Source organism: Falco peregrinus, chromosome 6, assembly GCF_023634155.1.
Source record: "Falco peregrinus isolate bFalPer1 chromosome 6, bFalPer1.pri, whole genome shotgun sequence".
Lineage (NCBI taxonomy): Eukaryota > Metazoa > Chordata > Aves > Falconiformes > Falconidae > Falco > Falco peregrinus.
Genome location: NC_073726.1, coordinates 55,349,737 through 55,373,883, shown reverse-complemented (window position 1 = coordinate 55,373,883; position 24,147 = coordinate 55,349,737). Strand labels below are relative to the sequence as shown.

Genomic DNA, 24,147 nt, shown 5'->3' with positions numbered 1-24,147 from the left:
CTTTAGTGTAGACCAAGCATTGCGCCTGAAACACTTCTTCTTCTTCTTTAGTCATTCTATACACAGGTCTTCCCATGGTGGGCGGTCATGAAAGAGCCAAGCAAAATGCTGTCTCTTTCCCTCAAACCTCCTCCTCAGTAGGAGTCTTCCTCTTAAGCACAGTAGACTGTAAGTAGACCTTAGTAACCAGGCTGCCTACTTCTTACCACCTTTTGTATTTCAGGAAGCATACAGTGGCTGATGCATTTCTTGATGTATACTCAAAAATCACATCAGTTTGGATCCAGGACCTCTGATTACCAACACGAAGCTACAAGACAACTCACACTTTCTTGCTTTTCTGCAGCAATCTTAACGAATGTGTGAGATGCCTGTTATCACCTGATGTTCAGAGAAACAGAGGTAAGGAGGAAGCTGTTGGTTTTCCCATTGACTCCTGGGCAGAATCAAATGGTGAATGTAGGTGGCCTCAGTTTCAAATGAGTGTTTATTCCCTGAGGCTACCCTGTAACCTAGCACAGCTTTTGTGCTACTGATCAGGCCATGATTTTAGATTCCTTTGTTCTGGGCCTCTTCAAGACTGGAGGGTGAGAATTTCCCATTTTCAAGTGTGTATCATACTTTTGATTCTGGAGACCCTGGTGTGAGGAATACTCATTGAGCCTTCAAGGCCACAGCATTTGTTTCTTTATATTTCTTGGAAAAGGCATCAGTAAGTCAACAGGAGTCTTTCCTGTGTAAGTCCCCTGGGACAAAATTTCATTTTTTTCTTAATATGGAAATGATAGGGCAACTGTCATAGGAATTCTCATTTGAATACATGCCAGCAGTAAGGCAAGAATATTGCTTAATGCAGTTAATTTTTAAAAACCTCTTAGAAGCTGTTCAGTTCAAAACTACCAGAGGAGTCTAATGGAAAAGGAACAAGAGACATGGATGTATTCAAGGTCCCAGAACTAAGCACTTTACATAACATACCTTACATGTGCTCAAACAGAAGGTGGCAAAACAACCAACCAGTAGTATCCCTTCTCCAGCTCTTCTCTGAAGACGCCTGCTTGTCCAGCAACACACAACTTCCCTGTTTTCGCAGGTGCAGTGATGCCAGCAGCTATTTTTGCACATAGCTCAGAGCAGTGCTTCAGCTGCTGGACATCTGTGCTAAACTGCTCCTTTCCTTTGCAGACTCTGCATCCCAGTGTCCTCTATGAAAAGTGCAGGGATCGTCATCTTCGGTCCCTGCCCTCCAGCAAAGCAGGGAGAGGGGCCAATCTCTTCTCCCTCAAGGATGTTTTTCCACCTGTGCTGAGCTCATTTCCGTGAGGTGGAAGCTCATCTCCCTGGCTTCTCTGCAGAAAGCAGAAGGGTTGCAGGTTGTGTTTAGGCACTGTGGGTCACTGATGGTGGAAGTAGGAAAATGAGAAGAGTCAAAGCTGCTGGTTAGTAAAGGAGGAACAAAGTTAGTAATGCAGGATCTTTCCATGGACACTGCAGTTAGTGCTTTTATGCAAGCAGGTCTTTTCCCAAACTGTGGGTCACAGCACCTGAGAGGTGAAACAGGTCCAAAAGGCAGCTCTTAAGTGTCTAGTTTCATCAAAGAACAGCTAATATGCTTAATTGCTGATACCAAGTAAAGGCAGTTATTCACTCCTTGGTCAGGGTGGGCAGCAATGGGGAGTAGATGAGCCCCAAGGGATGCACACCAGCCAGAATTTTGAGACCAGATGCCTTAGAAGAAACAAAACTGTCTGAGGCACCCCTGTGATGTGTGTCATGGTTCACAGTGGGACAGGAAAGGGTGGGAGTTCCTACTGGCAGTTAGTAGGGAGACTTGTACATTGTCACCCAGACCAAAACTGTGGATCAGCATTTTCTCCAGACAGCAGCTAAAAGGTGGAACAAAATAGCTCTTTCTACTGACCTCCTTTCAGGTTTTGTGACTGTGCTGGAGGGGGTGGAAATGCTGTTATAGAAAGATAGTTTGCTAACTGAAGCTGGATGTTGCTAGTCCAAAACCTCTTGAGAATTTTCCCTGTGAGGGTCAATAAAATGAAGGTGGAAGGGTACTTCAGATTCAGCTGCCCACTGTGGGCCCTGTACAAGGTCAGCCAAACCCTTCCCACAATTTTATATGTTTGATGACCGAAGAGTTGGAATCACTAAACTGAACTCAGCCATCTTGAACCTAAAGTTGGTGACTACATCCAATGTCAATGATAACTGCAAGTGGCAGTAGAGTTTTGTTATAACTGAAATCCACTTCTCTGTCTACTAGGACTGTAATCAAACATTTGCATGGAACTTGGCTGAAATTGGTCTTTATTGTCTAGATCCAGAAGGATGCTGAAGCATTAGTTTTGAGAGCCTTTTGTATTTCCTGCTACACTAAAGGAGATGTCCTGTCAGGGCACCAACAGCCCTGCATGTCCCTGCCCAGCATCTCCTGTGGCTCACCTCACCCTGACCAGGTCCCAGGATCCCATTTCAGGCCCCCCAGGGCCATCAGCCCCTGCCTCAGTGACACTGCAACAGGGCCAGTCTCCTGTTCCCCACAGCCCTGCCCAGCCATGGGCCCACTGCACCAGGGAGGTGCCCGATGCCTGAGGCTAGAGCTGTGTCTGACCCCGGAGCCCCTCACTGGGCCTGATCCTGATCCCACCTGCAGACTGATGTCCTGGTCTGGCCTGTGTGTATACAGGCGAGAGGTGATATTTGTTACAAAAATTAAAATGGGCAGACAAATTCACTGCATTTTGAACAGGTTTTGAGTTTTCCTCTGTGAAATTAGATGAATCATCTCTGAACTGGTGTTCTGCTGACAGGAAGTGGTGAGAGTTAACAGGAGCAGGAGGAGGGTGCAAAACCTGAACAAGACAAAAATTGGAGGGTTCAAGTAATTGCCTTTTTAAGAATTGTGGAAAAGTGACTCTCAGTTCTCCCACCTCCAAAATGGGGATGGGTTTTACATGTTTGGGAAAAGCGTGGCAATGTGAAATGCATAAATGTAATGCAGTCAGATACTCATGTGGAAAAATCATAAGAAAGGGGAGGAAAAGGAGCAAACAGTTCAGGAAAAATTATCCTCAGTATGTATATGAAAAACAACACTGAGCCTCTGTAGGTGCTCTTCCTAGGACTTGTGATATCATCTATGGTGGCCACTATGCTTTGTCACCTAGTGCCAGGTTAAGTATCACAAAAAAAATAATGCAATAAATAAAAAATTAACCCTAATCCTGCAAAATGTTTTTGTTGTCTTGCAGGCATTAGGTTTGGTTTGGATTACTGTATGTTTTTTTAAGTTAGTAGGCATATGTTGCTGGTTATAATAATCTATGCTTTTCAAGCTGACTGGGAAGTGCTCTAAAGAGGTTTTCAGATCTAGCCCTGCAGTCTGAGCTGGCTCACATTGGTAGTGCCAGCAAAAAACATACTGTAGGATTTGCTGGCAGATCTTTGTTACTCTACCAGAGATCTCTGTCCATACCAACAGAGCATGTAGAGACCAACAGAGAGGAGTACCATTGAGGTCCTGTTGTTCTTGATGGTCACCTCTTCTAAGATGAGGCAGCAAAGCTTGCTGTAATTGTGATGGAAAATGCATAATAGGAAGAATCTTTTCCAGCAACTGTCCTCCCTATGTGGTCCTTTTTTTGTGGCTGCATTGTAGTGAAATATATACTACTTCCATGTAGCCTAACTAAGCTTGATCATTACTAGAGTAATGCCTTTGGCGAATAACTTCAGGCTTTTTGTGCTGCTGATCATACAAGGAATAGCAGTATTTGGGGGAGGAGGGCAAACTATGGTCCTTGTGTATTCACTACTGAATGAGGTGACACTGTACTCAACTCTCCTCCTATGCCTTGATTTTTCTGCAGCCTCCCCCTTGTACGCATAGCTTGACTGCTTGTTTGTGAGATGGTTGTGAAAATATATTGTCTTCTTAACAATAAGGGAAGGGAATAATGGAGTAAACATGAGTGGAAAATCAAATAAATAGAAGCACTTAAAATAATTACTAAAACTTATGTTTTCAAGTTGCAAGATGGCCATTTAACATTTGATGGAGATCAATAGCCTCAAAAGTGGAGTAAGACAAGGACTACAAGTATGCACTGCAGTGTTGCTCTGGCACGTACTGAGGGGCTTTTCCTCTGAAGATGGTTGGTGTTGAAGTTATCACCACTATGCACGATTTAGACATACAGCTGTATTCCATCTATGTGTGTAAGGAAAACAGTCTTGAGACTATCAAATTACAGATTGGAGAAAAATGTGCTGTTGTGAAGTAGAAAGGCTCTTGTCCAAACCCCAGTACTGGCATTGGTAATGTGAAAAGGGTTGGTCAATATAAAAAAAAACAAAAACCACATTGTGTCAAGTTAAGTTTTTAAAGGACATTCAGAGCTTTTACCAGACCTAGATGGGACAGACCAGACATTCAGTCATCCGCTTGATTTCAGGAAACTTCAGGAGACATTAATAATTCCACTATTCAATTCTTTATGCATCCTATTACTACATGAAGTAAACGTTCTTGCCTTTGTAAAATTCCAAGTGAACCTTGCTTTATATGCCATTCCGCTTCCAACATGGCTTTGAAAGACCAGAGCCAGAATTGCTGAATTCGCCATCTTATTCACACTCCCTGTCTCAGGGATAACTCCTCATCTAGGAGACCAGAATGAGCAAGTTAGAAAGAAATGTAACTGGGAGATAAAAATATGTTTATTTTCCTAAAGTCCTTTTTACCATAGTTATATGATAAAAAGTCGATCTGTTTATACAGTTTTAAAAAATGGGACTTTATGAATTAATTGAAGGTGAAGGGTCACCCAAAATCTTCATGAGGTTCATTTGCCTTTCCTCTAGTGAAATGATAGAGAGGAGGGAGGTAATATTTTTCCACTCACATAGATTGCATTTTGTTGAAATAGTGAGTTGATCATCTGGTCAGCATCATACGTAAACTGTGCAAATGCAGTTTGTACACATCAGGTACAAATGCAGCAATATGATGGTGTTAAATTGGCCAATGGCCATTAAACTTCAGGGTAAATGAATTAGAAACTCCGGTCAGAGACACAGAATTATATGCAAAGTTTTAGCTGATGAGGAGTTGTGCATACCAATAGAGTAGTCACCACGTGGATAAACAACTTTGCATCAGTTTGTGCTTGCAGCCAAAGGTTTTATGTGCAGAAGCTGCTGTAACTTGATATGTAACCTGGCAAAACAGCAGTGATTAAAAATTGCAAATTTTCTTCCTAGTTTGGCATCAAACTATGAATGAAATGGTGCTTTCACATCTCTTTCAGACTCGATCTCTGCCAATTTTTTCCATGTTATGGAATCATACCAACAAATTTCACAGAAGTAGCACTGTGTGCTTTATTTAGAGTCTATTTCTGTATGTCAGAGACTTACGTGAAGCTCAGTGATTCAAAACAAACCTTTTCATCTTTGGTCTTTGTGTCCCAATTTATTCTGTTAAGATTTGAGAGCCCTTTGCTACATTAACTGCAGCAATTTGTTGCAGTAAAAAGCAGCCCATTCCGAGGTACACAAAGTATATACTGTCTATTATTTCACGCATGGCCTCTGGAAAATGTAGCCTTGGAAGTACGGGTAAAAGAATCCCTAACTCAGTGTTACGTGGTAGCCAGAGGTATGAACCTCGGTAAGAGCAGCCGGGGCAAGGCTTGCAGGAGTTCGTGCAAGTTTGTGCTACCTCACTCTCTTTGAAAACATTTTATTTTAAAGAGTGAGATTCTAGCTGTTCGCTTTCTTCTCTAATGTAAAAAAGACCCTCTGAAGATTAACACTGAATCTGCTGTCTCACGCTAACTTTAAAGGAGAATTTCTAATTTACAAAGAAAAACGAAACTTTCCTGCCCTCAAGGTCCGTTCGGTTCCAGGACTCGGGATTTATTGTCCTCTCCCTCCCAAACTCCACTCTTTTCGCGAAAGGACACCGATGGGCGAGAATAGGCATTTCCACGATCTCCCAGATGTACAAAAGGGGTAATTTTGTGACACGTAAAGTAAAGAAAATACTCTTTATTATCCCCGAAGAAACACAAGCCGGAACGCGGGGCAGTGGCGGCGGGGCGGGGCGGGCGAGCGACCACCAATCAGCGCCCGCCGCGCTGCTATAAATAGGGGCGCAGCGGCCGCCGCTGCTATCTAGGGCTCTCCGTGTCTCTGTCATGTCTGAGGCTGCCCCCGCTGCAGCAACCACCGCCAAGGCCGCCGCCAAGAAGCCGAAGGCGGCGGCGGGCGGCTCCAAGGCCCGCAAGCCCGCGGGCCCCAGCGTCACCGAGCTGATCACCAAGGCCGTGTCCGCCTCCAAGGAGCGCAAGGGGCTCTCCCTCGCCGCGCTCAAGAAGGCGCTGGCCGCCGGCGGCTACGATGTGGAGAAGAACAGCCGCATCAAGCTGGGGCTCAAGAGCCTCGTCAACAAGGGCACCCTGGTGCAGACCAAGGGCACCGGCGCCTCGGGCTCCTTCTGCCTCAACAAGAAGCCTGGTGAAGTGAAGGAAAAAGCCCCCAAGAAGCGGGCCGCCGCGGCCAAGCCCAGGAAGCCGGCTGCCAAGAAGCCTGCCAGCGCTGCTAAGAAGCCCAAGAAGGCGGTGACAGCAAAAAAGAGCCCCAAGAAAGCTAAGAAGCCGGCGGCCACTGTGGGCAAGAAGCTGACTAAGGCCGCTAAGCTGAAAAAGCTGGTGGCAACAGCAAAGAACCCGGCCAAAGTGAAGGCGGTGAAGCCCAAGGCGGCCAAGCTGAAAGCAGTCAAGCCGAAGAAGGTGGTGCCCAAGAAGTAAGCCCCCATAGAAAATAATTTTGGCGTTGTAGAAACCCAACGGCTCTTTTAAGAGCCCCCGATGTTTTCCTAGTAGAGCTGAAATGCTATGGCCATCACCCCTTTCAGGGAAGGAGACAACAGATTTTCAGCGGAATGGCAGCCGTTTCTGTTTCGGGACAGACAGGCGGCAGTAAACTGTAGGGGCTGCTTTTAAACCCCTGCCAAGTCGGAGAGTTGAGCAGTGCGCTGGTGGCTTTGGGAAGCCCGCACGGCGCAGTGATTGGCTGCGGCTTCGGAAGGGCCGAGCTGGCTCCCGGGAGGCCTGTCAGCCCCGCCCCGGAGCAGCGCAGGGAAGCAACGCCCGAGGGTCGGGGCCAGTGTGTGTCCTGGGCCGCGTCTGCAGCTGCTGCTGCCCAAACTTAGCCGACCGTTTCAAAAAGCACCACCCTTCTTTGCAGACTTTATTTTCTAGAATTCAAGCTCCCTTTCTGATTTTGTAGGTGGCTCTGAAAAGAGCCTTTGGATTTTTCTGGGAAAGATTTCCCGGGCGTTGTTTGTCGGCACTCACTTGGCTTTAGCCTTGTGGCTGTCGGTCTTCTTGGGCAGCAGCACGGCCTGGATGTTGGGCAGCACGCCGCCCTGCGCGATGGTCACCTTGCCCAGCAGCTTGTTGAGCTCCTCGTCGTTGCGGATGGCGAGCTGCAGGTGGCGGGGGATGATGCGCGTCTTCTTGTTGTCGCGGGCCGCGTTGCCCGCCAGCTCCAGGATCTCGGCCGTCAGGTACTCCAGCACGGCCGCCAGGTACACCGGGGCGCCGGCGCCCACCCGCTCCGCGTAGTTGCCCTTGCGCAGCAGCCGGTGCACGCGGCCCACGGGGAACTGCAGCCCGGCCCGCGACGAGCGCGACTTGGCCTTGGCCCGCGCCTTCCCGCCCTGCTTCCCGCGGCCGGACATCGCAGCGACTAAGTTATCAGAAGCTGTAATCGTACGGAAATGAAAAACGCTTCATCGCTCGTCTTTATATACCCTCCCAGCGAAAGGAACGAATTACGATAGGCTGAGAAGGGAACATTGCGAGAACAGCCAATGACAACGCGGATCAAATTCTAACCAATGGAGATGAAGTACAGACACCGACGGCACTGATAGCCTTCCTCAGCCAATACAAACGAAGGCTAAAGAAAGCTGTAATTTGCATACCGACCCTATAAAAGGAGAGCGCTCAAACTGGTCGTCAGCGCATGATCTGTCAGCTTCTTATGAGTCGTTGGCGGAAACTTACATAATAATGCCCGAGCCGGCCAAGTCCGCCCCCGCGCCCAAGAAGGGCTCCAAGAAGGCGGTGACCAAGACGCAGAAGAAGGGCGACAAGAAGCGCAAGAAGAGCCGCAAGGAGAGCTACTCCATCTACGTGTACAAGGTGCTGAAGCAGGTGCACCCCGACACGGGCATCTCGTCCAAGGCCATGGGCATCATGAACTCCTTCGTCAACGACATCTTCGAGCGCATCGCCGGCGAGGCCTCGCGCCTGGCGCACTACAACAAGCGCTCCACCATCACCTCGCGGGAGATCCAGACGGCCGTGCGGCTGCTGCTGCCCGGTGAGCTGGCCAAGCACGCCGTCTCCGAGGGCACCAAGGCTGTCACCAAGTACACCAGCTCCAAGTAAGCTGCCTCTGAGCCCTTCTCGACCCAAAGGCTCTTTTAAGAGCCACCCATCCTTTCAGTAAAGGAGCTGACACAGTGAGGGCTTGTTTGTAGTAGTCCCAGCTACTTCTTTGGGAAGGAAACTATGATACTGTGGACATGTTGTCAGTAGTAAGACACACGAGATATACCTGCTTGCGGTAAACAAAGTGTTTACACATCTGCCTCTGGACGTGGAGAACTCGTGATTCCATAAAAACGCTGCTGTGGCCCGCTTCACTTGTGTGTCCAGTTTGGAGGAGGCTTAGCAATAAAGCAGCGATATGTAGGTGGTGTTGTTTAAATGCCCAAAACACGTGTGTTATGAATAGGTGGTGCTTGCTGCTTTTTTTTTTCTTTTTTTTTTTTTTTCCCCCACTTGGGGCGGCACTCCGGCGGAATTGGGGACAGATGCACCGAAAGCACAGGCGGTGTAAGGTTACCGTGTGCTTTTACGGCAAAAAGCTCAAGGTCGGCCCCTCTTCACACCCCCCCCTCCCACCCCACCCCCCCTCCCCCGCGTCCTCGTTAGCGTTCTCGCCGCCGACCGGAGCGCTGCACGGCGTTGTCGCCCCCGAACGGCGCAGCCCGCCTGCGGTCGCGAGCACGGTGTGCCCCCAGCGCTCTTCCCCGGCTCTCGCTCGCTGCGCCCCGTAAATCCCGCGGGCGGGAGGACCCGGAGCGCGCGGCTGCCGGGCTCGCGCCCGACCTGAGTGAGGACTGCACGGAGCTCCTCAGCAAGAGGGCCCGGCCCAGCGCAGCTCCCGAGAGGACGCTGATTGGTCGCGGTGGCGCTCGCAGACTGGGAGCCCGTTCTCGCTTCCCCGAGCCTCGCTCTTCCGAACAGAGCGGGACGAAACAGCGAGCGCTCGGGGGTAGGAGCAGGCTGCCATACGAGGGAGCCTTTGCCAGCAATACCGATGCGGGTGTGGAGGGGGGGGGGCGGTGGTGGGAGAGGCCGAGGCGTGGGCGGCGGGACCCTGCTACAACGGCCACCTACGGGGGTCCCTGCCACCCTCCCGCCCGCCGTTCGCGGAAACGGCCCACGCATTCCTTTAGACAGCCAGGGAGACGGTGCTAAAGCGTTCTGGAGGGCTGGGAAAGCAAGCGGTCGGGCTGGGGCTGGCCGTGGCGGGAGGGGGAAGGGCGGGTTCACCGCCGGGGAGGCGCGGGCTTTTCGAATGCTCGCGTCGCCCAATGGCAGGCGGGCTCGCGTGGGCGGCCAATCGGCAGGGCGCTTCGGCTATAAATACCGCCGCCGCGGGCCTGCCGCCGCAGCTCGGTCTGTGCTGAGCGGGAAGGAGTGGTAGCGGGCGAGGGGCCATGGCGCGCACAAAGCAAACGGCGCGTAAGTCGACGGGCGGGAAGGCGCCCCGCAAGCAGCTGGCCACCAAGGCGGCCCGCAAGAGCGCGCCGGCCACGGGCGGCGTGAAGAAGCCGCACCGCTACCGGCCCGGCACGGTGGCGCTGCGCGAGATCCGGCGCTACCAGAAGTCGACGGAGCTGCTGATCCGCAAGCTGCCCTTCCAGCGGCTGGTGCGCGAGATCGCGCAGGACTTCAAGACCGACCTGCGCTTCCAGAGCTCGGCCGTGATGGCGCTGCAGGAGGCGAGCGAGGCCTACCTGGTGGGGCTCTTCGAGGACACCAACCTGTGCGCCATCCACGCCAAGCGCGTCACCATCATGCCCAAGGACATCCAGCTGGCACGCCGCATACGCGGTGAGCGTGCTTAATCTAGGAAAATGCATCTTTCAGAATATGGAAAACACAAAGGCTCTTTTAAGAGCCATTCCATGTACAACAAAAGAGCTGCAACACTTCTGCACTGTGAAGATAGTGTGCACCGAGCAACTCGGCGACCCTAGTTCCCTGAACATCACAGGGAAACAAAACAAAAAGAATAACAGCTCCTTTTATTGCACATGGAATGGCTCTTAAAAGAGCCTTTGGGCTTGTATGGGCTGTCTCATCTGCTAGAACTGTGGAGGGGCTATGGCAGAAGCCCCTTCAGGCCCGCTCTCCACGGATGCGGCGAGCCAGCTGGATGTCCTTGGGCATGATGGTGACGCGCTTGGCGTGGATGGCGCACAGGTTGGTGTCCTCGAAGAGCCCCACCAGGTAGGCCTCGCTCGCCTCCTGCAGCGCCATCACGGCCGAGCTCTGGAAGCGCAGGTCGGTCTTGAAGTCCTGCGCGATCTCGCGCACCAGCCGCTGGAAGGGCAGCTTGCGGATCAGCAGCTCCGTCGACTTCTGGTAGCGCCGGATCTCGCGCAGCGCCACCGTGCCGGGCCGGTAGCGGTGCGGCTTCTTCACGCCGCCCGTGGCCGGCGCGCTCTTGCGGGCCGCCTTGGTGGCCAGCTGCTTGCGGGGCGCCTTCCCGCCCGTCGACTTACGCGCCGTTTGCTTTGTGCGCGCCATGGCCCCTCGCCCGCTACCACTCCTTCCCGCTCAGCACAGACCGAGCTGCGGCGGCAGGCCCGCGGCGGCGGTATTTATAGCCGAAGCGCCCTGCCGATTGGCCGCCCACGCGAGCCCGCCTGCCATTGGGCGACGCGAGCATTCGAAAAGCCCGCGCCTCCCCGGCGGTGAACCCGCCCTTCCCCCTCCCGCCGCGGCCAGCCCCAGCCCGACCGCTTGCTTTCCCAGCCCTCCAGAACGCTTTAGCACCGTCTCCCTGGCTGTCTAAAGGAATGCGTGGGCCGTTTCCGCGAACGGCGGGCGGGAGGGTGGCAGGGACCCCCGTAGGTGGCCGTTGTAGCAGGGTCCCGCCGCCCACGCCTCGGCCTCTCCCACCACCGCCCCCCCCCCCTCCACACCCGCATCGGTATTGCTGGCAAAGGCTCCCTCGTATGGCAGCCTGCTCCTACCCCCGAGCGCTCGCTGTTTCGTCCCGCTCTGTTCGGAAGAGCGAGGCTCGGGGAAGCGAGAACGGGCTCCCAGTCTGCGAGCGCCACCGCGACCAATCAGCGTCCTCTCGGGAGCTGCGCTGGGCCGGGCCCTCTTGCTGAGGAGCTCCGTGCAGTCCTCACTCAGGTCGGGCGCGAGCCCGGCAGCCGCGCGCTCCGGGTCCTCCCGCCCGCGGGATTTACGGGGCGCAGCGAGCGAGAGCCGGGGAAGAGCGCTGGGGGCACACCGTGCTCGCGACCGCAGGCGGGCTGCGCCGTTCGGGGGCGACAACGCCGTGCAGCGCTCCGGTCGGCGGCGAGAACGCTAACGAGGACGCGGGGGAGGGGGGGTGGGGTGGGAGGGGGGGGTGTGAAGAGGGGCCGACCTTGAGCTTTTTGCCGTAAAAGCACACGGTAACCTTACACCGCCTGTGCTTTCGGTGCATCTGTCCCCAATTCCGCCGGAGTGCCGCCCCAAGTGGGGGAAAAAAAAAAAAAAGAAAAAAAAAAGCAGCAAGCACCACCTATTCATAACACACGTGTTTTGGGCATTTAAACAACACCACCTACATATCGCTGCTTTATTGCTAAGCCTCCTCCAAACTGGACACACAAGTGAAGCGGGCCACAGCAGCGTTTTTATGGAATCACGAGTTCTCCACGTCCAGAGGCAGATGTGTAAACACTTTGTTTACCGCAAGCAGGTATATCTCGTGTGTCTTACTACTGACAACACGTCCACAGTATCATAGTTTCCTTCCCAAAGAAGTAGCTGGGACTACTACAAACAAGCCCTCACTGTGTCAGCTCCTTTACTGAAAGGATGGGTGGCTCTTAAAAGAGCCTTTGGGTCGAGAAGGGCTCAGAGGCAGCTTACTTGGAGCTGGTGTACTTGGTGACAGCCTTGGTGCCCTCGGAGACGGCGTGCTTGGCCAGCTCACCGGGCAGCAGCAGCCGCACGGCCGTCTGGATCTCCCGCGAGGTGATGGTGGAGCGCTTGTTGTAGTGCGCCAGGCGCGAGGCCTCGCCGGCGATGCGCTCGAAGATGTCGTTGACGAAGGAGTTCATGATGCCCATGGCCTTGGACGAGATGCCCGTGTCGGGGTGCACCTGCTTCAGCACCTTGTACACGTAGATGGAGTAGCTCTCCTTGCGGCTCTTCTTGCGCTTCTTGTCGCCCTTCTTCTGCGTCTTGGTCACCGCCTTCTTGGAGCCCTTCTTGGGCGCGGGGGCGGACTTGGCCGGCTCGGGCATCGCAGCACGGGCACGTCTCTCGCTATCCAGCAAGCAGCAGTCGGTACGACGCCGAGTAACGACGCCCTCGCCGCGAGCCCCTTTTATAGCGGCGCTGCGTGACGCACCGGCTCGACTGTGTGGCGCCGCCATTGGTTGGAAGTTCTGCTCGGGGGCGTCACGCCGCGCTGCGCGTTGCTATTGGGCACCGCTGGATCCGCGTTCCCAGTGGGGAGCTGCCGGCACAACGCCTCCGCCGCAGCCTATCGGCGCCGCCGCCGCCGCGCCGCCCGTGCCGGATATAAGCGGGCCTCACGGCGGGCGTGGGCCGGTGTCTCTGCGGCGCTGCGGGCGCCGTCGTTTCGCCGAGTCGCTGCGATGTCCGGCCGCGGGAAGCAGGGCGGGAAGGCGCGGGCCAAGGCCAAGTCGCGCTCGTCGCGGGCCGGGCTGCAGTTCCCCGTGGGCCGCGTGCACCGGCTGCTGCGCAAGGGCAACTACGCGGAGCGGGTGGGCGCCGGCGCCCCGGTGTACCTGGCGGCCGTGCTGGAGTACCTGACGGCCGAGATCCTGGAGCTGGCGGGCAACGCGGCCCGCGACAACAAGAAGACGCGCATCATCCCCCGCCACCTGCAGCTCGCCATCCGCAACGACGAGGAGCTCAACAAGCTGCTGGGCAAGGTGACCATCGCGCAGGGCGGCGTGCTGCCCAACATCCAGGCCGTGCTGCTGCCCAAGAAGACCGACAGCCACAAGGCTAAAGCCAAGTGAGTGCCGACAAACAACGCCCGGGAAATCTTTCCCAGAAAAATCCAAAGGCTCTTTTCAGAGCCGCCCACTTGATCATTAAAGAGCTATATCGCGCTAAGTGTACATAGAAGCACTTTGAAAACACCACTAATACCGTCTGTCTTATTAAGGAAGAAAGACTTTGCGTTAATTATTTTTCAAAAATTTTTATGTATGACTTAATTGTGCACATAAGATTAAATTTTTTATGCTGCAGTTTTGGAACCTGTAGTATTTATTTGTATCCTACAGTCCTACTTATGAGTGTAAAATACTGCTCTTCCCCATCGGATCTTGCAGATGTGGTGAACCATCTGGCACCATGCGAAAACCGTCCCTGCCTATTCAGCTGCTTTCCCCTCACGTAGTCACACAAGCGGAAAAGAAAGTGTTAAGTACTGGCTAGAAGACTGTTTAGAAGCAGAGGAATACATTTCAAGTCTTTAAGTACTTAAGCCGCCTTTAAGTAATGTCATTCATCTTCAAAGGAGGCAACGATCTTCACCCAGTATTGTAGTGATAATGATTAGAGAAGCATGAAGAGCTTCAAGCACTGAAGTTTCTGTCTGTGAGGGCACACTCTACATGTTTCCGTATGAGGTAAACTCCAAGACTACAAAACTATTTCCATTGTTTACTAACAATATGTAAAGAAAGAAGAAGGTTACGTGCGTATTTTAGCTCTTTTTGAGAAAATTTGGGTGGCTCTTAAAAGAGCCGTTGGGGTTCAGTGCGACGCCAAGGGTTTTTTTTTCCTCGGAGCTTACTTCTTCTTGGGCGCCACCTTCTTTGGCTTGGCCGCTTTCGGCTTGGCCGCCTTGGGCTTGGCTGCTTTGGGCTTCACCGCCTTCGCTTTGGCCGGGCTCTTCGCGGCTGCCGCCGCCTTTTTCGGCTTAGCAGCCTTAGTCGCCTTCTTAGGGCTCTTGGCCGCTTTCTTGGCCGCGGCAGCTGCCGGCTTCTTGGCTTTCCTGGGGCTCTTCTTCGCCGCCGCTGCCTTCTTGGGCTTCTTAGCGGCGCTGGCCGGCTTCTTGGCAGCCGGCTTCTTGGGCTTAGCCGCGGCTGCCCGCTTCTTGGGGGCTTTTTCCTTCACTTCGCCAGGCTTCTTGTTGAGGCGGAAGGAGCCCGAGGCGCCGGTGCCCTTGGTCTGCACCAGGGTGCCCTTGTTGACGAGGCTCTTGAGCCCCAGCTTGATGCGGCTGTTGTTCTTCTCCACATCGTAGCCGCCGGCGGCCAGCGCCTTCTTGAGCGCGGCGAGTGAGAGCCCCTTGCGCTCCTTGGAGGCGGACACGGCCTTGGTGATCAGCTCGGTGACGCTGGGGCCCGCGGGCTTGCGGGTCTTGGAGCCGCCCGCCGCCTTCTTCGGCTTCTTGGCGGCGGCCTTGGCGGCGGGGGCCGCGACAGCGGGCGCTGCCTCAGCAGCCGGAGCAGGAGCGGTTTCGGACATCTCGACTCTGCGCAAACGGTCGCGGAGCGAGCTGCACCAACGGCCGCTGCGCCCCTATTTATAGCAGCGCGGCGGGCGCTGATTGGTGCGTTGCCGAGCCCGCCCCGCCCCACCGCTTTGCGCTCTGCCGCTCGGCTTGTGTTTTTTCCTTGTCAAAAAAGTGGTTTTTTCGTAAAAAAGCCGTGACCACGGCAACCCATTTCTTAATATTCTTGCTGAAGACGGAAGATATTTTTAGTTTTCGGCGTTTCTTTTGGTTGAGTGTTTAAATGAGTTTCAGGCAAACCAATTATCCCCGAGTTTGGGGACTGCACGCAGAGCCGGATGGTGAGATTTTTGTTTTTCCTTTTGAATTAAAACTTTGCTTCTGACAACACTGCTACAATGGCAGCGGCTTCACGTTCCTCAGACAGTTTTTCACCACGGTAGTGCAAAATGGACCTAATCTCGAGACATTTTCGTAGCATAAACGAGCTTTGAAAAGAAGCAAGTAACACAAAGTAGCCGGTCAGCCCTGGTTTTGTGCTATGAGTTGTTTGCCGTAACACGGCTTCATCTCTTAAAAATAATGAAACCTGGGTATATAGTGCCCTATTTAGCTCTAGTCAGAGCTAATATAAAGTAAACAAAAGACAGTTTTCAGCAAAATGGCTAATGTGAAAAACAGCTCTCTTAAATTAGCAGGTACCTTCAACATCACATAAGAACATACAGAAGGTCTTTCACTCTTTCGCTGCTTTCTGCGTCGTTGTATTAATGTTTTGAGAAACTATATACCCATTTTTTCTCCAAAATACTTCTTTTCATTAAACACAATATGTGAACACTTTCATTTTTGTGATGTTATCTTAAGATAAGAGTTTATTTTTTTCTTAATATTGGACATTTTGTTGGCCAGCATCAGCAGTTTTGCAAAAGTAAAACAAAAAATGGTGTGCATGGTTTTTTTATTTAAAAATAGGTGAGGCTGCAAACGTTTCTTTAGTATATAATATAAATCAAGTGGCTTAATTAAACAATTATGCTCTCAGAACTTCTGAGATGTACTAGGGCATGGCTTTTTCCAACCTAAGAGTTTTGTGATGTGAGATAAACTGAACATACATAAAATGATTTTTTCTTAGGATGAGTTAGATGATTGTCATGTTCAAACATACACAGGAAAATATGGGAAAGAATAGAAGACACTGGTGGTAAGTTCCTATGATTGAAAATGCAGTCATTTGCCTTCTTTAATTTTTTATTTTGGTAATGTAATATCATACACTGTCTTGTGGAGTTTTGGCCATGAAGTCTGTTTTAAAAGCTTGTCAGTGGTGCTGGTTTACCATGACTAAGGTACACCTACAGTGTGAGAAACTACTAAGAGATGTGGTAGCATTTAGAGGGGCTTTTGTCTAGAGAAGACAAACAGCAGAATAACATCATATGCCAGAGTATAAAAACAGATCATGTGAGTTTGGAGCCAATGTCTGTACTGATGCTGTATTTCACAGTGGTTTCGCCTACTGACCCCAGTGTGGACTGTGGGTTGTGAACTACATTGTCACAGAAGTGAAACTATTGGGAAGCACACATGCCATCAAGGAGAAATTTCTGGGGGTTAGTTCTGTATCATACATGCTTCCTTCAAATTCTCTATCTTATTCTGCTCTATTCACTCGTATCAGAACCAATTTGATAGTAGCTTTACCTCCAAATTAAATTCATCCTTCAAAGATGCATATTCCTGGGTTTAAGCTAGGCCTCTACCCTTCTTCTCAAAAACGGATGTAGCAGCACAGTCCTGGAGTAGTCTATATACTTTCATGAAAGCTCATTTTTCTGATATTCCATAGTTTTGATATGTTTTTACTATTGGGCAAATATGATATTTGATAGTTTTGATATCTGGACTTTAAATTCTGTTTTCTACAATCATAGAGAGTTAGTTTTAGGCTCAGCAAAGGATGAAATGCAAAAAGATCTTGCGAATTTTATCAGGTGGAGGAGCGGAAGGAAAAAATAATTTTGGAAGTGCCCTTTCATTGCTTTATTTAATGGGCAACCTAATTAAATTATAAAAGTAGTTCATTACTTATTTTAAATATTACCTTCCAGAAAAAAAGATTTTAATTTTTTTTTTGTGATATCATTTCCTACAAAGATGTACTTAGTATTAGACAGAATGAATTCTGCTTCTTATTTTTTCCTAAAATGCGCTTAGGCATTACATAGCTCCAGTTTCAACTCACATATCTAGCAAACACCTCCTTAAACACCCAAAAGGGCTACACGAAGGTCTACATAGCCTTAAGGCCTTGTGGCCCTTCGCAATGTAGTACAGGCAGACACTTTGATATTGATTTACCCCATGAAAAAGGAAGACCAGGGAGTAGCATAGAAAAATTGCTATAGTCAGAGTGTGATTTGTTCAGGTTCTAGATGAGGTGTAAGGCACCAGTATCTCATTTCTGATTTGCTGTCTGGTCAGTTAACTAGAAAATACAGTTATTTCTTTATGCAGCCTGGTGTATTTCACTTTTGCAGAAATACAAGCACATAGGTGTTTGGTTTTGTTTTACATGGCGATTAATAAACACAAATTTTACTGTAGGTATGCTGATCTAGAGAAGGTGTAAGTCTTTCCAAGAATGCTGCTACTTTATTAAGCTGTTAAAAACAAGGGAGGGGAATTACTGGCAACTGTGTGCATTGTGCTTCAGTGTTCTTTATGGCTCACTATTCACCGTGGGACTAAACTGTAACATAACTCTGATAGTTAACTCTGACAGAGAAAAACTTGCTGTTACAGAAAAAAAGTATTTTGACAAAGGTGTTTCTATAACCAGAATAAATATGGTCTACATTTGGAAGATAGACATGGAGGGTAGATAAAAGTACAGCTCGGCGGCCCCGTTTAAAGATTATGTATTCTAGCACTTCCCGGTGCCGAGAATGGTTAGGATTAATAGCCTTGCCTGGCGCTGGAAGCTGAAGTAGTTGAAGCCTAAGGCTGCTGTTGTGGCTAAGCCCAGCTGGCAGCTAGCTACCACAGCCGCTCACTCCCCCTCCCCCTGCCCCCCCTCAGAATCCAAAAAAGCTTAAACTCGTGGGTTAAGAACAGTTTAATAATAGAAATAAAGTAAAATATTTTAACACAACTGTAATAAACATAGGAATAATCATAATAGCAATGAAAAGAGGACAGAGAGAGGTGAGGAGTGTAAGTGTGGAATAAGTCCCAAGAAAAACAAGTGATGCTCAGTATAACTGCTCAGCACCTGCTGAAACCTGCCCGGCCAGTCCCTGAGCAGCGGTCGGCCCCTCCTGGCCAACTCCCCCCCCCCCCCCCCCCCCCAGTTTGTATAATCAGCATGATGTTCTGTGTGATGGACTAGCCCTTTGGCTGCTTTGGGCCGGCTGTCCTGCCTGTGCTCCCTCCTGGCTGCTTGTGCACCTGCTCACTGGCAGAGCATGGGAAACTGAAAAGTCTTTGACTTAGAGTAAGCACTGCTTAGCAACAACTAAGACATCAGTGTGTTATCAACATCCTTCTCATACTTGACCCAGAACACAGCACTGACTGTACCAGCTACAAAGAAGAAAATTAACTCTACCCAAACCAAAACCAGGCCAGCCGCAAGAGCTGACAGAGGGTAAAATTTTTGGTCAAATTACTGCTGCAAATACAGAACTAGCTGAAACCAGCAGATGCGAGCAGAATGAAGAAGATGGGGACCAAGGAAACCATTCCAAGAGAAGGAGGTAACCTCAGAAGAAGGCCAGCCTGGCCACCAAGAAACCCGATAAGAAATAAAGTGACCACCAGCCAGAATTAAATGATGTGACTTGGCAATCGGGTGATGGGTGGTACGGGTATGATTGGGCGGGTGCCATCTGCAGTAGGGGTTCCTCCTGGGGGCACCCAGCTCGAGCTGCTTTGCATGCCGGCTACGTAAACCACTGATTTACTCAGCAGACAGGAGACTCGTCTTCTTTGAGGAGGAACCTAGGGCTGAGCCCTGTTGAGCTGGCAGACACATAATTCCTACCATGGTCTAGGCGGTGGCTGCATAATTCCTGCTACACCAGGGTGATGTATTTGGACACTGGGCCATCTTAATGTTGCTGGGTGACATCATCTGGGTAGCGTGGATTTAAGAATACAAAAGACACTGCCGTGAACTGGATAGGAAAGACCACTAAAGAACGTGAATGATGGAACAACATGCTGTCATATGGCTTTATCTTCACACTACTTGCTTTATTAATTTGGAATGTTCATCCTCCTCTGGGATGAAATCCGTATAGATTTGAAGTCCCCAAACAGATCTGTAATCTGTAATCTCTTAAAATAAAATAAAGCTATGACCAGAGGCATTAGGCAGAAAATTTAGTTATTAGAAGGGGATCCACAGATACAGCTTTCTTCGTTTCTCTTAAAATTATCTCCTTGCAAATACATTCACATTTTTATATTAAAGTTTTATTGTGGTTCAAAGCAAGAGAGAAATAGCTCCTTGATTGTTCCAGACCACAGAGCTTTCAAAAACTTCCAATCTCAGTTATGGGATAATTCCAAGAATCAATTTATAAGAAACAAGCAAGGCAGCCAGCAATCAGTCAAATTACAGAGCTTCTTGTTTAATATTTAATGTTTCAATGTGGTACAAACATAATACGTATGAAAGTGTTACTGTACTGGATGAATTTCTATGTGTATATTAATGGTTTGATTAAAAGCCTACTTTTGCCAATAGGGAATGTTAATTTAGGTAGAGAGAAAGTAGCCAGTCCACTCTTCCTTTCTGCCTAATTCCTTCCTTTAATAAGCTGGGAGGGTCACAGGGAACACAAAATACAATGTGTCTTGAAAATGTGTGCACAGGCTGGAGACCAGAGGGATGTTGAGAACAGAAACACTGGGTAGCACTGATCTGAGTATTTCTAATTGCTCAGGCAAATGTTGGAGACCCTTTGGGGGAACAGGAGCATGTGAAATAACATATTTTAACAGCATATGAATACAACATTTCTTTTGCCACTTGTTGCTGCACACTTTCTGTATGTCATCTGGGATCTCCCAACGCAGCATGTCTGGACTGCTGTTGCCTGCCCTGTGCACTGAGGAACGGCAGCTTCTTCCCACTGCGGATTACCTTCGGGAAGGAGGAAGCACTCTTCTTCCTAGGCTGTCAGCCTCAGCTAAGGTGCTGCACCACATGGCCAAGTTTTCATTTGTATTTCAAGATCATAAGAACAAAATTTTAGGTTTGTCTTCTGCCTGTTTTTTGCAGTGGTATGGGCCTGGGTTTTGTGAGGGTGAAATAAGGAGTGGCAAACATGCAACGGTACAGCTTGTTGCAGAATTGAGCTGTCCTGTACAGTCTCCTACAAGCCACAGGCAGTGCCAGCAGAGATTGAGTGGCTAAGCCACTTCCTAGCTGCCTGATGCCTTGGCTCAGAGGACCTGTGATGAATGGTGGAAAGCAGTACCACAAAGATGGGAAGAGTGCAATCAGCTGCAGTGGTTCAGGACATGGAAGACGTCTAAGCTACCCTTCCTCCTTGTAGGCTGTGATAAATGAGCAGTAGAGCATTTTCAGGTGAACACTGAGAAGAAAGCTGAGACACTGGAAAGCTGATAGCCATGGTTCCTTTGCAGACGTTTTGAGGTTGGGAAGACCTGCGCATTTCAGAAGGAGCTTGCGCTCCTCTCCTTCCATGTGATACCCAGGAAGTCAGTGGGCTTCTTGTTCCCAGGGGCTACTTTGGTTGTTCGCTACAGTCCCTAACTGCTGTTTCCTCCTTCCCCCCCTCCTCAAAAAAAAATGTGTTGTGGGCCTTGCACAATATTCTGGACACTTCCCTGACAAGGTTGCTCCGCATGCAGCCCAGTATTCACAGAGTAAGAAAAGTCTCCCAAAAGGGAATCTCCCAAAGGAAAACTCATCTATACTGCCTGGGATTTCTCTCCCCCCCTTCCCCCCCGCCCCGCTTTCTGATGCTGATTACAGCTTTTTCTCACCATCTCTTTCCATGGCACCTAGCTGTTTCTCCCAGACAATATGCAAAGCACATCGGTGTCTATTAGGGAGAACACTTTGGGAGGTGATACATGACTGCAAAACTCCAGCGAGAAGAGGGTTTAAATTTAGATTCTCCTCACCTCAAGAAAAAAAAAAACAAACCACACCTGGAACCATGAGACTTTCTAAGGGCACGGGTCGTATACAAACAAAAGTGTTAAGTTGTTTGGTAAAATATTGGTTTATGTTGGCGATGGTTACCATAGTTTTGAGGAGAGAAGGCCCTTCATCCCACCACTGAGAAGAATTTTACCCCCCACCTCACGTTGAGATAAGTCTCACCGTCGCTGTTAACTATTCCCCTACGAAGGTACCATATGAAACCGTTCTTGGACAGCTCAGGATAACACAGAAAATCAGTTCCTGATAACGAACACCCAAGTGGGCTTCCTTGCCAAACCTGTGCAAACACATCCAGGAATACGTGCTACTAACGGATGAGTGGGGAGGTGAGAAGGGGTCGGGGCTGGGGGGTGCTCCTCCCGGGTGATCTGCCCTTGTGTGGGGCTGGGAGGAGAGCTTGACTGCTGAAGGGTGCCAGTGCCGGGCTGACGCGAGCGCTGCCGATGCAGACCTTCCTGTGCCACAAGGCGCGCAGGGACGCTGAGTATTCCGCTCCGCCCCCGCGCTGCGGGCTCCGCCGGAGCCTCCCGCCCGCCCCGGCCGGAGATGCCGCCCGCGGCCCCGTGTGTGCGCGGCGGGGTCGGAGCCGCGGTGGCAGCCGCCGTGGAAAGGCAGTGGCGTGTGCCGGCCTAAGGCTCGAGGAAATCTTGGAGGACCCAGGGTGGGGAAACGGAGAGGAGGGGGGGACCAGTGTTGTGTAAGCCGCCTGCCAGTCAGTGCCCTGCTGTGCCTCGGCCCCGAGCCTAACCGCCGCGGGCTCTCCGCTCCCTTTTCTCCGTTCGTGACTATTTACCGTGCGAGCGAGCTCCGCCGCGGGGCTGGGCACGAGCGAATGGGGGGACCAGGGGCCTGGGGAGGAGCCCAATACTTACCATCCGGGATAGACCACGGATTTTACTCCAGCGGTCCCCACACTTAGAAAACTTCCATGTAGGATCGCTTTCCCCCTCAACAGCCAGCCGAGACAGACCCTCAGGACGGAAGGGAAGCAGGGCAGGATTGCTGCCGGCCCCTCCTGGACAGGGCAGGCGAGGTGGCGTGCAGCGGCTGGGTTGAGGAGCTGCTCCGGGACACGGCTGGGAGTGCGCGCAACCCCTCCGTTTCCGCACTTAGCGCTGAAGCCCGATGAGGGTTAATTTGGCGCCCCGTGAGTATGACAGCTCCGTTCAAGGGCTTCCGGCAGCGGTGCAAGAAATAGAAGGTAATGGAACTCCTAACACGAACCTTTCCAGGAAGGAATAGCCAGACGACGCAAATACAAATTCGCTACAGGAACGTGTGTGCAAATGCCATCTCAGTTGCGAGGCCGGGGCCGGCGAGGAGCCGGGAGCGCGGCTGGGAGCAGAGCGCGGCGGGAAGCGGCGCCGCGGACAGACAGGAACGAGCCGCGCAGCTTCACCCTGGGCGCAGCCGCCGAGCCCCTGATCGCAGCGGGCACCTTCGCGACCATCGCGTCTTCTCTGGGCCGAGCGGGGGGTGGGTCCCACCGCCGAGTGAGCCTCGGGCAGGGAGGGTAGCGGGGCAGCGCCGCGCTCGGCAAACAGGAACGCGGAAAATCCACGAGGGCGGAGGTAGTGCCGGCGCTGCGCTTTCGCAGCTCGCGGAAGCTCGACCGAAGAAAGCCGAAATGAAACTGGTGAAAGGTGATCTACATGAAATGCACAACACACCTGCCCCCATATCGTCAAGCAGCAGGAGAAGGAAAACCTCATGTCCCCTTCCAAGTGCTCGGGCGTCCCAACACGGAGCACTTGTGACAGTGACCGTAGAGACCGCTTCCTCTCAGCAGCCTCCTGCTGTTATTCCAATACACTGTTTTCTTCGGCGCACACATCCTTCACTTCATCAACGGCCCATACATAGGTTTACCACAAACACTTTTACACACACCTAGAGCGTGTCTCCGACATGCGTATCGCACTGAGTCTCACTGAAACACGCATCGCCTCTGCTCCCGCAAAAGACAGTGCACCCCGAAACACACGAGATTTTCACTCCCCGACGGAGACATGACCGTGCACCGCCCCGACACCACCGCATCGCTCTGCGTACGACAGTCCTTTCGCTCTGCGCCTGAACAACATGCATCGCTCTGCTCCCCGACGGACACACACGGTTCTCAGCACCTCGCCACGCACACATCGGTCTGCGTCCCCCGAAACACATTATGCCCCAACACACACAGCGCTCGGAATTTCATGAAACAGACGTCGCTGTGCTCCTCCTCACCTCAAACCTCGCTCCGCTCGTGTCCTACACACGCGCGCCTCAGTGCCCGAAGACACTCCCTTTGCTCTGCCCCGGCTGAAAAACACTTCCCTCTCCGTACGATAGTTCCATCGCTCTGCGCCTTAAACACGAACGTCGTTCGGCGACCCAGCCGACACACCTCTCGGAGTCTCCCGAAGACACATCGCTCCGCTCCTCCCCTACGCACACATCGCTCTGCCCCGAATGACAAACACATCGCTCCTGCGTACGACAGTCCCATTGCTCTGCACCTCCCGAAACACGCACCGCTCTCGGGTACCCGTCGCCCCCCCCCCCGCTGCCGGAACACATCGCACCACTCCTGCCCTGCCCTACGCACACATCGCTGCATTCCCCGAAGACACTCCCATCGCTCTGCCCCGGCTGACTCCACATCGCTCCGCGTCCCACGGCGTAGAGAGCCCCTGTGAACGATAGTCCCATCGCTCTGCGCCTCAAACACACAGGCATCGCTCAGCTCCCCGCCACGCACAGGCTCCCCTGTCGACAACACAGCCATCGCCCTGCGCCCCCCGAAACACATCGCTCCGCGCCCCCCAAACCACATTACTCTTGCGCACCGACACACACCGCTCGGCTCCCGAAGCACTCTTCGCTCTGCGCCTCAACGACACACGCATCGCTCCGCGCATCCCCTGCACATACACACCGCTGCGCTCTCCCCACACGCTTCCATCGCTCTGCGCCGCCGCACCACTGCGCAACCCGCGATGCTGCCACCTCTCCGCGCCCCACGGAACACCCAACCCTTTCCTCCCCAGTTCACCCGGAGGGCCGCGCATATGGATAGCGCTGCGGCGATGACAACGACAACTCTCATGTCCCCACAACAACGCACATCG

General features: G+C 51.7%; 7 protein-coding genes across 7 annotated transcripts; 3 read left to right on the top strand and 4 right to left on the bottom strand.

The window, feature by feature from the left end:
- The first annotated feature begins 6,212 nt into the window (after positions 1-6,212).
- Positions 6,213-7,048, top strand: LOC101918216 (histone H1.10-like). Its single transcript, XM_027786684.2, has one exon. The coding sequence runs from the start codon at positions 6,213-6,215 to the stop codon at positions 6,822-6,824; it is 612 nt and encodes a 203-aa protein (XP_027642485.2). The 3' UTR covers positions 6,825-7,048.
- A 199-nt stretch (positions 7,049-7,247) lies between these two features.
- On the bottom strand, positions 7,248-7,803 carry LOC101920120 (histone H2A-IV). The gene has a single exon (XM_027786683.2). It carries the CDS (start codon positions 7,757-7,759, stop codon positions 7,370-7,372), a length of 390 nt encoding a protein of 129 aa, XP_027642484.2. The 5' UTR covers positions 7,760-7,803; the 3' UTR covers positions 7,248-7,369.
- A 1,972-nt stretch (positions 7,804-9,775) lies between these two features.
- Positions 9,776-10,286, top strand: LOC129784682 (histone H3). The gene has a single exon (XM_055807339.1). It carries the CDS (start codon positions 9,815-9,817, stop codon positions 10,223-10,225), a length of 411 nt encoding a protein of 136 aa, XP_055663314.1. The 5' UTR covers positions 9,776-9,814; the 3' UTR covers positions 10,226-10,286.
- A 131-nt stretch (positions 10,287-10,417) lies between these two features.
- On the bottom strand, positions 10,418-10,952 carry LOC101911810 (histone H3). Its single transcript, XM_027786714.2, has one exon. The coding sequence runs from the start codon at positions 10,908-10,910 to the stop codon at positions 10,500-10,502; it is 411 nt and encodes a 136-aa protein (XP_027642515.2). The 5' UTR covers positions 10,911-10,952; the 3' UTR covers positions 10,418-10,499.
- Positions 10,953-12,187: 1,235 nt separating this feature from the next.
- LOC129784680 (histone H2B 1/2/3/4/6-like) lies at positions 12,188-12,763 on the bottom strand. The gene has a single exon (XM_055807337.1). It carries the CDS (start codon positions 12,761-12,763, stop codon positions 12,251-12,253), a length of 513 nt encoding a protein of 170 aa, XP_055663312.1. The 3' UTR covers positions 12,188-12,250.
- Positions 12,764-12,971: 208 nt separating this feature from the next.
- LOC106112506 (histone H2A-IV) lies at positions 12,972-13,441 on the top strand. Its single transcript, XM_013299088.3, has one exon. The coding sequence runs from the start codon at positions 12,989-12,991 to the stop codon at positions 13,376-13,378; it is 390 nt and encodes a 129-aa protein (XP_013154542.2). The 5' UTR covers positions 12,972-12,988; the 3' UTR covers positions 13,379-13,441.
- A 651-nt stretch (positions 13,442-14,092) lies between these two features.
- LOC129784676 (histone H1.10-like) lies at positions 14,093-14,873 on the bottom strand. The gene has a single exon (XM_055807332.1). It carries the CDS (start codon positions 14,838-14,840, stop codon positions 14,160-14,162), a length of 681 nt encoding a protein of 226 aa, XP_055663307.1. The 5' UTR covers positions 14,841-14,873; the 3' UTR covers positions 14,093-14,159.
- Positions 14,874-24,147: the final 9,274 nt, after the last annotated feature.